The sequence below is a fragment of the Struthio camelus genome, chromosome 2 (genome assembly GCF_040807025.1).
Source record: "Struthio camelus isolate bStrCam1 chromosome 2, bStrCam1.hap1, whole genome shotgun sequence".
Taxonomy (NCBI): Eukaryota; Metazoa; Chordata; class Aves; order Struthioniformes; family Struthionidae; genus Struthio; species Struthio camelus.
The window spans coordinates 158,752,103-158,767,662 of record NC_090943.1 but is presented as its reverse complement, the minus strand read 5'-3'; the positions used below and the strand labels follow the sequence as shown (position 1 = coordinate 158,767,662).

Genomic DNA, 15,560 nt, shown 5'->3' with positions numbered 1-15,560 from the left:
GTCAGCGACCCTCAGGGAATAATCTCTGTAGAAGTGTGAACAATAACACAACCATGCAGATAGATACACGTATAGTGGGACAATGAAACTAAATTTTAAAAGCGTAATACATACTTTACCACGAAAATCGAACATTTAAGAGGGTCACTCAGTACCACTTTGTAAATGATTCTTTTAAGCATATTTTGTAATAGATGGTTTGGCTGCTGGGCTACAGTGGAAAATGAACTACTGAATTTTGTAAATATTCAGTAGGATCTTGTTGATTCTGGAAAAACAAACACACCTCAGGCCCCAGTAACACACAAAAGCGTACAGTAAGTTATCTTGAAAAAGCAGCCACACTGACAGTGCTTAAAAAACAAAACAGTAACCAGTTAATGTAACATTAAGGATCTTAAACGCTTTCATGTTCCTTGCTTTTCAAATAAACCTGTAAAACACAGTGGGTTTCATGTTCAATATTTAAATGAGTTTTAAGAAAACTTGATCTTATTTCCAGAAATATTTTGCACGTAAAGCAAGTATGTTAGGACATTTCGGAGGTCCTGATCCTGCGAGCTACTAAGCACTTCCTCTGAGTGGAATCACTTAATAATTCCTAGGCTTTGCTCAACATCACACTTAATTAAATTTTTGCTAATAAACATGAAGAGCCCAATTTAGCTCCACAGCTAAACTCCATTGACAAAGCGGTTGTTCAGTCAAGTCCACTTAACCGTCTGTGCATTTATTTTTAGTCTACCCATGCAATGTTTGTACATATGTATAAATATATGTGCATTTTTAAAGCAAGATTTTAGACATCCAAGATGTGAAAAAAATAATTACTTCACAACAGAAATGAAAATTATTTCTTTAAAGATAACTTTTTGTCAGGGTAGCTTCTTAAATGTGAATATAAAATATTTCATAAACCAACGTCTTTACTGTGTTCTCTAGTGTATTCAATGTTTGAATGTTCTTAAATGCAAATGTATAAACGACAACTTTGTTCTTATTGTGAAGAAAGGAGTAAGAATGCAAATTGTAAATTTAGTCATAAAACTACATTTTTCTGTTCTATGATGCTATTAAGAAATATAGCAGGACAAAAAGTGCTTTCTAGATCCTATCACCACACTTGTCCTATAGGATCATCTTCTCGGTTCTACATTCATTCTGCTTTCAGCTTAAAATCAGTAACGAGAATTTTGAGGCAAGTGAGCTTGGTCTTATGTGAAAAATAATGCTTTGTATCTAGTAGGTATTTTCCAGCTGCAATAGGCACTGATAGGCACCATACTGAAGTTTTTTACTCAGATAAAATTTTCTTGGGAAGACTCAGTAGAGTTTTGCATAAGAAACAAGTGTAGGTGAGACTGTTATTCCCTGAGTGATACTTGAATGCAAACATGAAAGTATGATTTCTCTTAATCTCAAGCTTCACTGGAAAAATTGGGGGGGGGGGGGAGTAGCATTTGGAAAAGCATGGGATAGGGGGAGAAAAAATATCTTTTCCTATTTAATAAAAGATACTTTACAACCTGGAGAGGAAAATATAAATTCCAATGATTTAATTGAATCATGAAATGATTAAATTCTCCAGCCACTTACTCTCTGCTGTTAAGACAGGAGTTTACGTAATTCTAACCAGAGCCACAGTTGCACAGCTGTTCTGCAGCCAGATGTGATAACTCCCTGGACCTCAGCAGCAAAGGAGCTGTGGCCTGAGGAGAGGGGCAAAGGGTTTGTGTTAGCTTATCCATAGGCTTGGAGGAGAAGAACAGACTCTCTGCAGGCCCCTTCTTTTCTCTCATATAATCCTGGAAAACCCATGGAAGCTGTGGCCCATGCTATGTTACAAACATAATGGTGCAGGTGTGGTGTATTTTACACCACAAATGAATGTTATTCCATCTTTATGGTAACGTTTTGTTCTCTTATCTCAAGGCCTTGCTTGTTGGTACATGAGTTACCATTTGATAGTAAAGCAGCAGCCAGTTCACCTGTTTTCCTGAAATCTCAGGTATGATAAACCAGCACTGCTCATTTATTAAAAGCTAATAGTTATGACAGAGCTACTCAAAAACCATACTAGTAGGAATAACAAAGCAAGCTGGACCATCAAAACCTTCAAGAACCAAGTTTAGGGCTGGAGGCAGAAAGTAGGACCATTTTGACTACGTGGCAAAAGAAGAATGGAAGAATGGAAAGGAAAATTAAATGCGTCCATAAACCAGTGGTAGAGGCAAAATAGTCAGTGGACTCAGACTTGCCTTAACACCAGTGTTACCCAGCTGGGCCTGCTTGGGTACGCTCAGCAAAAGCAGCATTTCCCAGCTACGGGAGGTGCCATGCTCTGGCAGCATGTAAACACCACTTTGAAGCAGCCTGAGTATCGCTAGCTGTCCACATACAATAATGTAGGAACTACTTGGTGGAAGTCTCTGTGTAACAGTGCCTTAGGAAAAGAAGCAAGAAGTTGTACATGAAAAGAATTTTCCATGGCTCTAATCACATGCAAATTCTGAAAATAAGTGACAATTATTATTTGACAAGGTGACACAAAAGCCAGTAGGCATCTATTATACTGTAAATTCAGAGACAGCTACAGTGACATAGGATGGGAAAGCTAGGTGTGTATGCCAGCATGACTATAAAGCAGGCAATACAATAATTTGTGCTACATAGCATACAGCGCCTGTTTTCGAATGCGTGCTCTTGAAGCTAAGCGTTTAATTTGTATGTGTGCGCTTACGCAACTTGAGTTTCAATGCTCATGAGCATTCACAGCTCCCACGGACAACGAAAGTATAGCTGCCTTAACTGCAAAACATCCTTGTGCTCAAGGAGTCAGTTAGATGGCTGTATCTTCTCCCTACTGAATATTTTCAAATGTTACTGAGGAACTACAAGTATAAGGACTGAACATCTATACAAGAAATGCTGCCTTTATGGTTTAAATTGATTGTATTGCTGAGTGCTGTGATATTCTTAGATTATCTCTTATATTAATGGCTCAGCTTAAAAAATAACTGTGCAAATATTTATTTACATACAATTTTGTAGAGGTATCTAATGCCTTAAAATCACTCAGCTTTTTTTTTTTCTAGACAGTGAGGACACAAAGGCATTTCTACAATGGCAGTTACTGTTTTTGCTTTTATAAGTAACAAATATAAAGTGAAAAATACAAGCCATATCACTCACCAGATAAAGAAAGACTAATTTTAAAAAATGTGATTTATGGAAATCTTTAGTGGCTGTTTTATAGTAAAAGGTTAGAAGTTCTCACGCTTTCTTTGGAGAGTGGTGTGGTCTAGTTTTATTTTTGCATGTGACATACACATGCTTATTCACTTATTCAAGTGGTCTAGTTTTAATTACACAGGGGAAAAATGCTTGTAATTGCAGCAACTGATTTCTCACTCCCTGTCTTGCATTAGGCAAACATTTGGGCAGATCATATTGCCTCAGCTTTTCCTGTCTCTAGAATTAGAAAAATTCTTATTTAGCAGCATTAACATTAAAATAATTAATATTCAATGCCCAGTTTTATCTGAAATTATTAGAGCAGTTCCCTGTAATCTGATGATTCTGCCTTCATCCACAGGGAAAACTTCCACCCATACAGATGCAGATGCAGATGTCCATGCAGATGAATTAAAGAAGTCAGTCACTCATTCTTTTTTTTCCTTAATCCTTTATATACTGTCTTTGGCTATGTATGTCTATGCTAGTAAATCAAATTTACTACGGGGCCCGTTCTCTGGCCCTATGGCCGAGTGGCACCACACAGCCTGCACTGATACACTTACATTCTGGTCTGGGGCCATGTTATCCTCTGAGCTACGCTCAGGCAATTTTCTCACAGAGCTAGACCATGCCAGCTAAACCAGTGATTGTGGCACTTCCCTGGCACTGCAAAGTCATTAATGAGGAGTTAACCACAAATCTTGCGTTCAAAGGAAGGAAATTTTGAGAGAAGAATTCCTAGTGCAAGACTTCTCCTCCTCCCTCCCAAACCTCATCCAGAAGGTAACTTCATAGAAAAGGGTGGTAGGACAGATCCACTGGTGTTGCAGATGCTGCTATGACACCGCTATGTCTTTTCAATGCTGACAATTTTACTTTCAGCTTCTAGGGAGCCCTGAAATGCAGATGATCAAATTCTGATACACCTGGAGTTGATTAATGCTTTATTTTGTGAATGAGTCAGATACCTGCAATGGGACTAGCTGTGGAACAAATTGTAGTTCAAAAGTATACACATTGTATTTGATCTTGACAAAGGTAATCAAAATTACACAACTTGTAATGAATAAGACGGAAGAAATATGGCATTGAACTAATGCTCCAATTAGCTTAACTGCTACTTAAATTTATTTAACTACTATATTGCTTGAAGATGCTCCATAAATGACTTGCAAACATACAGGTTCAGAGGAGTGGCACCTAACATATGTTATAAAATCTTTAAAATGTAGTAAAAGATCTCACAAGACCTGTAATAACCAAAAATGTGATCACATGAGAGAGAAAGCCTTCAAAAATGTCTCTTTTTAATGAAGCTATTACTGATGATGATAATCTTTTTTCTTTCTGGTTACTTGCTCCAGTCCACACTGTGATATTCCGGATTACGCCTTCAAATTCCACACTTCCATCGATAATCTTGCCTTTCCCCGGTACTTTGCAGAGAGCCAGGTTCTCTGTTATATCCAAAATTCTGTGCCCTCTGAAGTGCATGGGAGTTTGACACTGACTCCTGCGGGATGTCTCTTGGCGTGTGCATCGCTGTGGGCAGGCAAATTGCAATTTAATTGGAAACAATACATTTCATAATGCACCCTTTCTTACAAAATACAGTTTCATTGCACCGATAATCTTAAATAACTTTGTCATACTGTAGAGGGAAAGCATTAATTACAGTCTGGACTGCAAATCAAGTTGAGAACACAATATGGAAACCTCTGTTAAACAGCAGACAAGTAATGGGGCTCAAATTGTGATAAAGACTAATGTATCTTGCAAAGGAAAATGCCATATGCAATCTGTAATATAATGATCTGCACAGATTTCTCCCTGCCCCCCACCTCACTCTTTTCACTCAAGTCTAAAGTGCACTCTGTAATGCATTATTAAGCTAAATTCTGACCCAGTTTCTTAATTATCTGTAAGCTACAGGGAACTTGTAGCAGAATATTAACTAAGGCAAGAGATGTAAGGCAGAAGAATCCACAGTGGTGTAACACAGAATCATTAGCATTTTGCTAAGAAAATCCTTCACATTTTAATATTTCGCCTAGCCTAACACCTAGAATTTATATTTGAACGAGGAACAAGGAATAAAGCAACCAACCAATTAAAACAACCCACACAAACAAGAAGAGAGACTGGAAGTATTTGGGGAAGTATTCCTGGATTCACAGAACTTAAGAACTGTAGCATACTAACACATTTCTGGGACAAAAAGGTTTTTTTCCTACTGATTTTTTAGTGAATTTCCTTGACAGTGGCTACAATCGCATATAACATTTTGTGCTAAACTGTTTATTTTAGATGAACTGTACAATATAATCTGACATGGGTAATATATATAAAAAACATTTTTGGGGGTGCGACAAAGATAAACAATCGTTGCACTAAATGACAGTTTAAAAGACTCTTCCAAGCCCTTCTGTGCCTGGTTAGGATCAAGAGAGCAGTTCCAGTTCTCCACCTCTCTGCACTGGTACACGTAAGTGGAACAGGAGACGTTTCCTTGGTGGAAAATCAACCATGGATATTAGAAACAAAGGATATATGGACTTCTGCCTGCTGAACTGCAAGCACATATGATTTTGAAGTCTTACTCTGTCCCTGATGGAATATGTTAAAATGTCTGAGTGAGTGAAAAACTTACTGCAAGAGCAATGTAGTAGAACAATTTTTAATGCAAAACATATTTCAAAATTATCTGAGGGGAAAAAATACTTTCCCCACTCCCCAAAATGAAGGATTTTTGGTATGCTCATGGAGAAGGTCGAGCTTTAATTTTAAAGTTTAGACAGCAGAGAAAGTCTGCAATATATATTTATAATTTTGTGGACAAGGATGTATGTATTCAGTTTAAAGATCAAAGAAAACCCATGCAGTCGAATTACCACGAAGCTGAGAAATCACCTAACTCAGCAGAATGTAGACTTTGTATATACATTTAAAAAGATTTGTTTCAAAAATTCATCAACAAAGAAAGCCTACTGTTTGAAAAAAGAGTAAGAGTCAGTTAAATACAACATTTTATTAGTAATAGTGTCAATTGCAACTTATGTGGTAAGTCTGTAGTTTGCAAAACACCTGATGATTTGAAAGTGCTAACAAGTTTAATGTACATTCAAGTACATTGCTTCAATCTGAAGTGTACTTTCTCTCCTGGAGCGTCTGAATATATCTTTGCTAATGCTAATGCTGTGAAATTCCCACTTCACCCCTCTAAATATGATAACTCTCCTAGGACCAAAGGAGGTGTCCAGAATCTCTCCAAACCGACAAGCAACAAGACTGAGACACCTGTCCTTTACACATAAGAAAAACATACCAACATTTCATACTTGAGTGCTCAAATCTGTGCTTAGGCAGCTAAACCAATGGCCTGATTTTCCAAGGCCAAATTTTGAAAAAAGGCAAAGTAACACATGCTTTTACAACATTTGCATGGTTTGCAGTTTTTCTTTCTAGGATAATCTCTGTATTCTATCAATCAGGCCCAATCATTCATATCAGAGTATCTTCTGCAAAAAATGAGCACGTTTTTAAAATGCAGATGCATTCACAGGTCATTTGTATTTGATCGCAATACAGGCTGCGTTCAGTCAACTTTCGCTTAGCCCAAGGAGAAAGCAACTGCAACAGCACATGTTCCCTGGGGCAACACCGGACATCCAAAAAGTTCATGGAGGATGTTCACCAACATCAATGTGCCATGCAAACCCTCTGCAACATCCTCACCAGCCAGCGCATTTGTTTCCTTCCTCTCCTGAAGTGTTTGATCCAGTGGCTGACTGCGAGGAAATGACGCCCAGATGCGTAGTTGGGAGACCCTTCAGACTGGAGCAGGTATGGCTGGATAGACAACCGAAAGACCTCAACCTCGTCTTCAGCAGGCAAAGAAAAGTCCTAAGTGAAAATATGCTGGTATCAATCGTCCACTTCGTAGCATAATAACCAGTGCTATTATTGTTAACTGAAAGAGAACCCCCCTCCCCAAAAGCAAAATCAGCTATTTAGCCGCAGCAAACTTTTGCCTCCTTGCGTCATGCTGCTTCGTGTTCTTTGCTGTTTCTCGCACTAAATGTCCGGTAAGAGATTTTTCTTTTCAGGACTCTACTTCTTCCATCACTTCCATCACTATAGTTCGAGGGCCGGTCAGGATGAGGTTGCTCACTGTCCTGTAATCCACGTGGAGAACATTGAGGCCATTGACAGAAACGACAAACTGGCAAACCTGAGGAGAAAAACAAGCAGCAGAAGTTATGCATTTGATCTTTTTTCGGTAAGATTATATACACTAATGTCCTATCAACACCTAGGACTGCATGAACTCCAGGACTCTTCATATTGCCTCATTCTGCACCCTTAAGAAATATACACTTTTTAGAATTAGCCTGGCAAGTTAATTTTGCATAAAACTTTTTGGAAATACCAAAGTGTAAACAGTCTACAATCCTTAGTTTGACTTAAACTCTTTCATAGAAACCATTCAGAAAACTTGTGGTATTTAAAGTAAGCATGTGGGTCATGTTTCCAGGCTCAGGACAAAGTTTGAATAGTGACTACACTAAATTCAGGGCCACAACTTCCACCAGTGCAAATTGACCTCAAAGGAACCAAATCCTAGGAAATAATATAATGGAAGATGAAGTCCCTCAGTCCTCGAACAGGTTAAAATGCCTCGCTGGTTTTCAAGAGATATTCCTTTACAAATGCAGTTCTTTCTACTTTTTCTGTGCATGTTCTTTTTTTCCCCCCTCTGGAAAGTATGGAGCAGCAATTGACTTTAAATGTGCTACTATTTTGTTTTTAAAAACCACGTCAAATTCAAATATTGAAAATTTTTGTGGATCAGAGGCATCTTCTGTCAAAAATTCTTAAAAGAGTCAGTGAAAATCAGAGGAAAAGTCATATCAGCGTGATAAGAAACTGAGGAGGAGAAGAAAGGCAACAGCACTGATTCCTCAAAAACATTAAGCCTTCTCTGGTTCTAATCATAATGTTACAGTACTTGCTAAAAAGGTCAGGAACATGTAGTGTCTAGATCTGTGTTTTTAATGATGAAAATACGGAGCCTAAAGCAATAATATCATCCTGATATTTCAATGAAAACAGCGCATTCACTAGAAAGTTATCTAACTTACAAGTGACCTTGAGTCTCCGAAAGATGCTACGAAGAGAGTATCACTTTAAGAGTTTTCACACATTATTTTATACTTTAACCTTTTATATTTAAGCAGAAACACAATGCAGCAATTTATGCGGGGGAGCTGGGAAACGGCTCTGGTGTCTTACATTCCTAGCTCTAAAGCAGACTTTTTGCAACCCAAGTCAAGTCATTAAACTTGTGCACCAGCTACCTTCCCTCTGCAAAACAGGGCTTTAGTGTGGTGAAACTCAGTTCAAATTTGTGTAAAATGTACAGAATGTAGCTATCAATGTTCCTTTTAAGGAAAATTGTAGAGGAAGCAACGCCAATCCAAAAATGTAACATTCCATCAAAAATGCTACCAATGATTTTCGTCTCTGCTGCTTGGAGCCTATGCACACAAACAGCAGCAGCAGCCCCTGAAGGAGAGACTTTCAAAACTCTCTTGTACCTCACCCCTTCAAACTCTTCACTGACCTGCAGGGCTGAAGATCCTGGGATTCAGCTTTAATGGTAGCTGGAACAATCACTCAAGTATGGAAATAAGCTGTACCCTTTTAGCCACTTCTGGGGCAGTATGACTGTATCTTTCCTATACATTTATCTCCTGTTTCAGCTCCAACTAGTACTGGTAAAACAGTTCCATTTTTGTATGCAGTCACCTTCCCAGACTTAAGGATTTTGCCTGAAAAGGATTACCTTACATTATCCTCTGCAGCGTTCCTCATTTAGAATTTAAGAGGTATGTCTATTTAGTTTAAAATATAGATTTTTGAAGTATCTATAGGTGTCTCAACTCCCAGCAGTATTTCCTAATGCTTCCTATGGCTTTCCAAGATTGCATCAAGTTTTACTGAACTATAGCTCTGGCTCCAAGATAATATTTGGGTTGATTTAAAACAGACCTGCAGAAATAACATTGTCTCTTCTGGCTTAATGCAGTTTTTGGAAGTTGAAGGGCTTATGTGTTGGTTTTTTTTTTTGACTGCTGCATATTCTCAAACTTCTCAAGTTACTGGAATCTCAATGCATGGCACTCGTCTTTGGCACATGCAAGCGTGTGACGGATAAATCTGCATGCTGGATCAAGCAATGGGCATTGGGGGGCCCTCGGGGAACATCCCCGGCAGAGGAACAGCTTTCCAGACGGGCCAGCCACTCGTACTCTGGGTGCAATGGTGTAAACGTGGATGTGACAGACACTGCAGCAGTGTGAACAGCGATCCAGATGCCAAAGAGTGAGTTTCTTACTCAAAAAGCTTGACCTGTCCACCTGCTAGAACTGTTTCTTTTAGTGCCTGCCCCGACAGTGTTATTAATCAGCAATGCGCATGGGCTGAGAAGAGTCCCTCTGCGCTATGCTTTGCCCTGGATCCAAATAGCGTATTAGTTTCACTGTTTTTTGGCGGATAGGATTAGATGCAAAAAGTCCACCCAAGCCAGAAACAGAGAGAAATGCAGAGAGGACAACAAGACACAGAAGACAGTACATGTCCTCAAATTGCATCAAAAGACCGGTGAGGAATAGGAGAGAGAGGAGCCGAAAGAGCCCAGGCCCCCTGGGTGGCAGAAGGCTCTCTCCACTGCCGGCGTTTCGCCAGCGGTCCCTAAGGGCTGACTTTTTGTAAATTCCAGATCCGTCTCCCTCCAGGATAAGGAAATGTGGAGCCATTTGCTAGGTCCTACTGTCGCTGTGTGGGGAGGGAGGTGTTCGCAGCCCTGAGAGCCTAGGGATGCTGAGGGCAACGGTGCCCTCGGCTCAGTCCTTTCCGCTCTCAAATGTCAAAATGATTCAACGTTACATTTATAAAAACATTTCAAAATTCTGTAAGTGTTCAGCTCACAACTATGGCTGGTCTCAGTTATGGTTAAGGCTTTTGTAACTATAAACATGTAAAATTTCTCTGTTGCTTTCCACATATTGGTGGGTCTAATAGATAACAAAGTAAACTTAAAAGAGCCTGAAAGAGCCTTTTATTACTCATTTCCTCATAGCTCTCTAAGGAGCTTGACAGGAGATAAGCATCCATTTTTATCTATCAGACTTCAAGACATGACAAAACCCAGGATTAACTCTGACCATTTTGGTAGGCAGGATGTAGTGATATAAAAAAAACACATCAACAATAACAGTTAAATTAAGTAACAGTGAAACAAAAAGGCTCCCTTAACTACTGTTAATATTTACATTTTACATTAATAAACATTTATTGGCAACCATTCCTTTTTCCCACCACGGGATACAACAGCCCACAGATGTATAAGCAGCAGAAAGGGTACCTATGCTTCTGTCGTTCAACGGGACAGCTATTAGGTTTGTGAGGCCGTTCAGTCTCATCCGGAAGAGGGCTAGAAGAGGAATTATAATTACTGCTACAGCAGTGTGTGATGCTGCGGATGCTGCTGTGCTGGGAGCTGGGCCACCCCTCCTGCCCCTTCGCAGAAGGCTCTGCACTGCTCTTCCCTCCCACATCGGGCTTTGGCTCCTGGCCCCTTCTTGGCCTTGCTGAGCGCCCTGCAGATACGTCTTCACACCCCCGGATTTTCCTGCCCTGGAGGCTTGCGCTGACCAGATCCAGCACCCATTCCCTCCCGGGGGCCTGTGTGCCCCCGAACCTGAAGGATCACCTGCTTTAGTCAGGAATTTAGCAGAGACAGATGGCCAAGATGCTCCAGAGAGATGTCAGAGACTGACTGATGTTTTAGTTTGGGAAATAGTAACAGGGAATCGCGCAAGCACCTTAAAACAAATTATCTAATAAATACAATGCATACCTGTCACTAATTCGTACCCAGCTGTCTGCCTTATGACGACTTGAATATTTATCAATGCTACAGGAATATTATCTAAAAATAGGCAGTTACATCCAGGTCCTCAGACGTTCGGGTGCCATTTATCATACAGGTTTTAGTCAAATATCCTTATGGATCTAGGCCTTGATTTCTTGACTTTTTTCAATTTAATATTCAAAAGAAACCATTTAAAATGTTCTTTATTTTTTATAGGCACACTCTTTACAAGGGTGCTGTCAAAGATCATAAAGAGCGAGAAGTTCCTGCAACACTATTTGGCTTAAGTGACGACTGCCAAGTTTTTTGGAACAATTCTAAAAAAAGCACTTAATTTTATAGATGTGATGAATGCAACCGTTAATCATTGGTAGTGAACCAAGGAGCAACCACACAGAGTCAACAGATAATATATCCCAAAACAGCAGGATAAGACCATTATTACGCAGCCATTTTAATTTGACATAAATCTTAGGGAAAAAAAAAACCCTCGACAAAGATGAGTTTTCAGTGGATCTGTTCTCTCAGACGCAAAGCGACACGAGCGCCTGTGGCAGCAGAAAGGAGGCAGGAGGAGCGCGTGGCCGGGGCGGTTGTGGGACCGCCCTTTTCAACAGTCACAAAAATACATGCCAGATTTAAGTGACCGTGGCTTAAGGCTCTAACTCTCTACTGAATTATCATTTCCTCTCAGTGTCAGGTGCCGTGTCCAGAATCTGATTTTTTTATTCACTCTTTAAGAGAGTATAAACCCTTTTGCCGCTCCTGACTGTATACGTACCAAAGAAATCAGCCTTACCAAACACAAAGTAGGCTTGCACATCCCAAATGCAAAGCTAGCTTGTACAACGACACATTAAAGACAGTGGCAAAGTTACTGACTTTGAGCAGCACCAAGGTTTTACCCAGCTGTCTGGGCGGACCGTCAGGGTCCACGGCTGTAACCCGTGAAGTCCCTGCGAGCACACCTGAGTGCTCTCCTTCAGCAAACCAAGGTCCATCAAACCACAAGGTTTTCACGGGCCGTTGGGTCACCGACGGGTGTTAGCAGCGTAAACAGGCGTGGAAAACATTGCGACCAACTCATTTCCATTGCAGGTGGGACGACTACTGTACATGTGGCAATTGCGTGAACAGGAATCTTAGCACGGCTGGCGAGAGAGAGAGAGCGAAATCCAGCCGCCCGCTAACCATTCACTCCGGCGCAGGCAGGATCTCACCCTTGGCCGAGGCCCAGATCCGACGCAGATCCCCAGCCGCCGGCAGCCCAGCCCGGGGCCTCATGCTGCTGCAGACCAGATCCCCTGACACCAAGGGACTTCAGCAGCTGCTAGCACGTTGCACAGAGACATGGCGCTGCTTGGAAAGCTGTACGCGCATCAGAGCTGCCTGGCTCTTTCGCCATGGCATGGACTGGATTTAACCCCTCGCTCTACTTATAGTTTGCAAGCACACTGATTTTTACATCTAGGTGTTGGATAGTTTACGAAGTGCTCGCCTGGTTATCAGCTGATGTGACACAAAAGCCACACACACAGATTTTTACCTTGTTTAAGAAACTCCCTAGATGCAAGTAAAAATATATTCTGTTTTGGGAAAACTTGTTAGCGTCAAAGAGAAATTATGAATTCAGGCAAACGAAATGAGTTGCTTTCAACCCTGGCAAATCCTTAAGCAATTTTCCTAAGAACTACAGTGAAAGCTGCTAAAGTAAAAGTTCTTTCAGAGCTACCTGAACAGAATAATTCAACATCTTTGCACAATAAAACTGATACCAGAATTTACAACGTTACTATTTCCAAAAAAAAGTCCAGTGTTAGTCTTTTGCCTTTCTTCACACTAGTGACAATTAAAATAAAACCAATGTAAAAGAAATGTCTGTTCAAATTTCCACGTTAGAGCTACCCTCAATAATTATAAATAGATGATCTTTCCATGTCCCACTAATCCTACTGGGACAAGGATCAGCTGGCCAGTTTGAGTAGCTCAAGCTTATAATTATTTCATTATGGCAGTCTGAAACTCGCAGTGATCTTCCAGTACAAAAGTTCTCCATGAGCGCACAGCAAAAACATGTCTTTTGTATGTGTAATCTACGTGAGAAATCTGCAAGATCCTTATTTCTTTTAAACATCAGGCCATGCTGTCAGTGCCAAAACACAGAGTTAAGGAACCCTAATTTTAGTCACGCATGCAAATTGTGACTGAAAGATGAACATTTTGCAATTATCAGAGACCTAGAGATGTCTTAAGCTGAATACTCAACAAATCAAGGTATTCACATTTTATAGTCACTTTTTAAAACTGGGCACGGCTCTGAGACAGAAAATTTTCTGGTCGATTCTTGCAGCATATCCACAGCTATCACTTACAAAAGTTGTTAAACTGCTGAAACTGAGAAGGAAAAAGCAGGCAAAAAAAGAAAAAAGTATTCTTTAGCATCACTTGTTTAAAAAGGTGATTCTCCCTCCCCTTATTTTTATGTACATATATCTGTTTTGGCTTTCCTTGTTTTGCTGCCAGATTTTGGCAAAATTTGGAGATTTTGGCACTGCAAGAACATGACATCTGAACTTCAGCTTTCTGGCCATCAGCAAAGAGGAAGGGGACATCCAGGCTTCCAACATGTTAAAGAAATAGTTTGGCTCGAAATGTGACTTTCCTGCCCCCACATTCCCCTGGCTCCTCTGGGGACGCTGGGAACTTCTGCTCCCATTCGCGCCTCCTGAGCACGGCCGGGCTCTCAAGCAAACAGATGGGAACCAAAACGTGATTTTTTAAATCTCATGTAAGTATAAAATATGAAGGACTTGGGCAAGGACAGAAAGGCAACCCCTACTCCCATCTCAGGCCATCATTTTGTCACAGAGGAACAATAAATGACCCTGTTGCCACTTTTTGCTGCATTACCATTTAAAAATAAGCTATTTACAAGTGGAGAAACATGCAAGTTTGCACTGCCAGCTGTTAGCTTTCTTGAATAAAAACTCCTGAGCTGATAACCCCATTATCCCATTCAAATTCAGCCACGAAGCCATGGCTTCGTAAACCCAGCACTGAATAAAGCAGTTTCTCTCTCCTCAAGGATCAGAGAAACGATCTTTCTTTGGCAGCGGGCTACACTTAGATCAGTAAACTGCAGCCTAAATTTTCAGAAAACTTGTTAAGTCCCAGTGAAAGCAGTGACGAGACGGCTGTGGGGAAGATGGAACAAGCGCAGAGAAATCCGAGGTGGAGAGGGCACAGGGCGAAACTCTCCTTCTTTTATGCCTGCATGCACATAACCTGCACATATGCAGACAGGCAGGTTGTTCTTCTTTAATAAGTAGCCCATGGCTATAAACCCCAGGAATCCCAGTGCTCAGCAAATTGCCCAGGCCACAGAGATGCTGCACATGCTGCCACAGAAGATCCTAAGGAAGACAGCAGATTAACCTCCTAAATAAAAGCAAACACAGAGAGTCCTGAGGTATTTGCTCCCACTCCCCTAATCTGTCACATTGGAATGAGGAAAAGAGATGGAAATCAGAGGTCCTAAAAGCTGTGTTTCTGTCTAGGTTTCTCTCTTTTTTTTTCCTTTTAATCAGAATTCATGCCATCTGCCTAGCACTGGTAAATCAAAGCTGCAACCTGACCATTTGAAAACTACTGCAGGTTGCCCGAAGGTTTAAAAAATCATGCAGCGTGCCTTGCAACATAACTGAGGTTACTGCCTGAAACAATAAATTGCAGATGTGTGTTCAGCTCTGTAAATATCTCCAGCAAATGGGTAATTGGCTGTCGAGTGGGTGGTGTGGGAGTAGGCAAGGATCCAGGTCTTGCATAAACACAGGATTTTCTCTCTAGAGCGATGCGCTTCTTGTTCAATCTTTACACCAGCGTTAAGCTGACCTACTGTCACATCATCATGCTCAAAAATGCTTACTAGAAGACCATGGCACAACGCACGGCAGAGAAAACCAACCAACAGAAATAACCACAGAACTATTGCTCTGCACCGTCATCTGTAACAGGAGTCAGGTATGGCCGGTTTGCCTGAGCAAAGCTTCGGTACCGGCTGAAGGTACGGCGCTCTTTACAGAAAGCACAATTATACTTTTTTTTTTAAAAAAAAGCACCTCATTTTCGTAGGTATGGCATTCCAAACTCACAGGACTCTGCCTGAAAAGAAAATCAGAAATTAGACAACGCAACATAAATCTAACCGAGAGACGGATTCGCGAAGGGCCTCAGCATTAGCTGACGCAGCCTCTCCCCCCCTCCCCGCTGCCAGGACTCACTGGGAATTTGGGCCTTTTTTTGCCAGGGAACAGAACGAAGCCGTCACGGCGTATATTCCACAAACACAGGGGACAGGTCGGGCCGGGGGGGAGAGCTGAACCAACAC

At 40.9% G+C, this 15,560-nt stretch overlaps 1 protein-coding gene across 2 annotated transcripts in view; it reads right to left on the bottom strand.

The window, feature by feature from the left end:
- Positions 1 to 4,337: 4,337 nt before the first annotated feature.
- The window catches only part of DEPTOR (DEP domain containing MTOR interacting protein), a 78,515-nt gene continuing 67,292 nt past the window's right edge, over positions 4,338 to 15,560 (bottom strand). For both annotated transcript variants that reach the window (XM_068933180.1, XM_068933181.1), the window contains one exon: positions 4,338 to 7,468. In XM_068933180.1, coding sequence (XP_068789281.1) covers positions 7,340 to 7,468 — 129 coding nt within the window. In that variant the 3' untranslated portion in view covers positions 4,338 to 7,339. The remainder of the gene's footprint in view (positions 7,469 to 15,560) is intronic.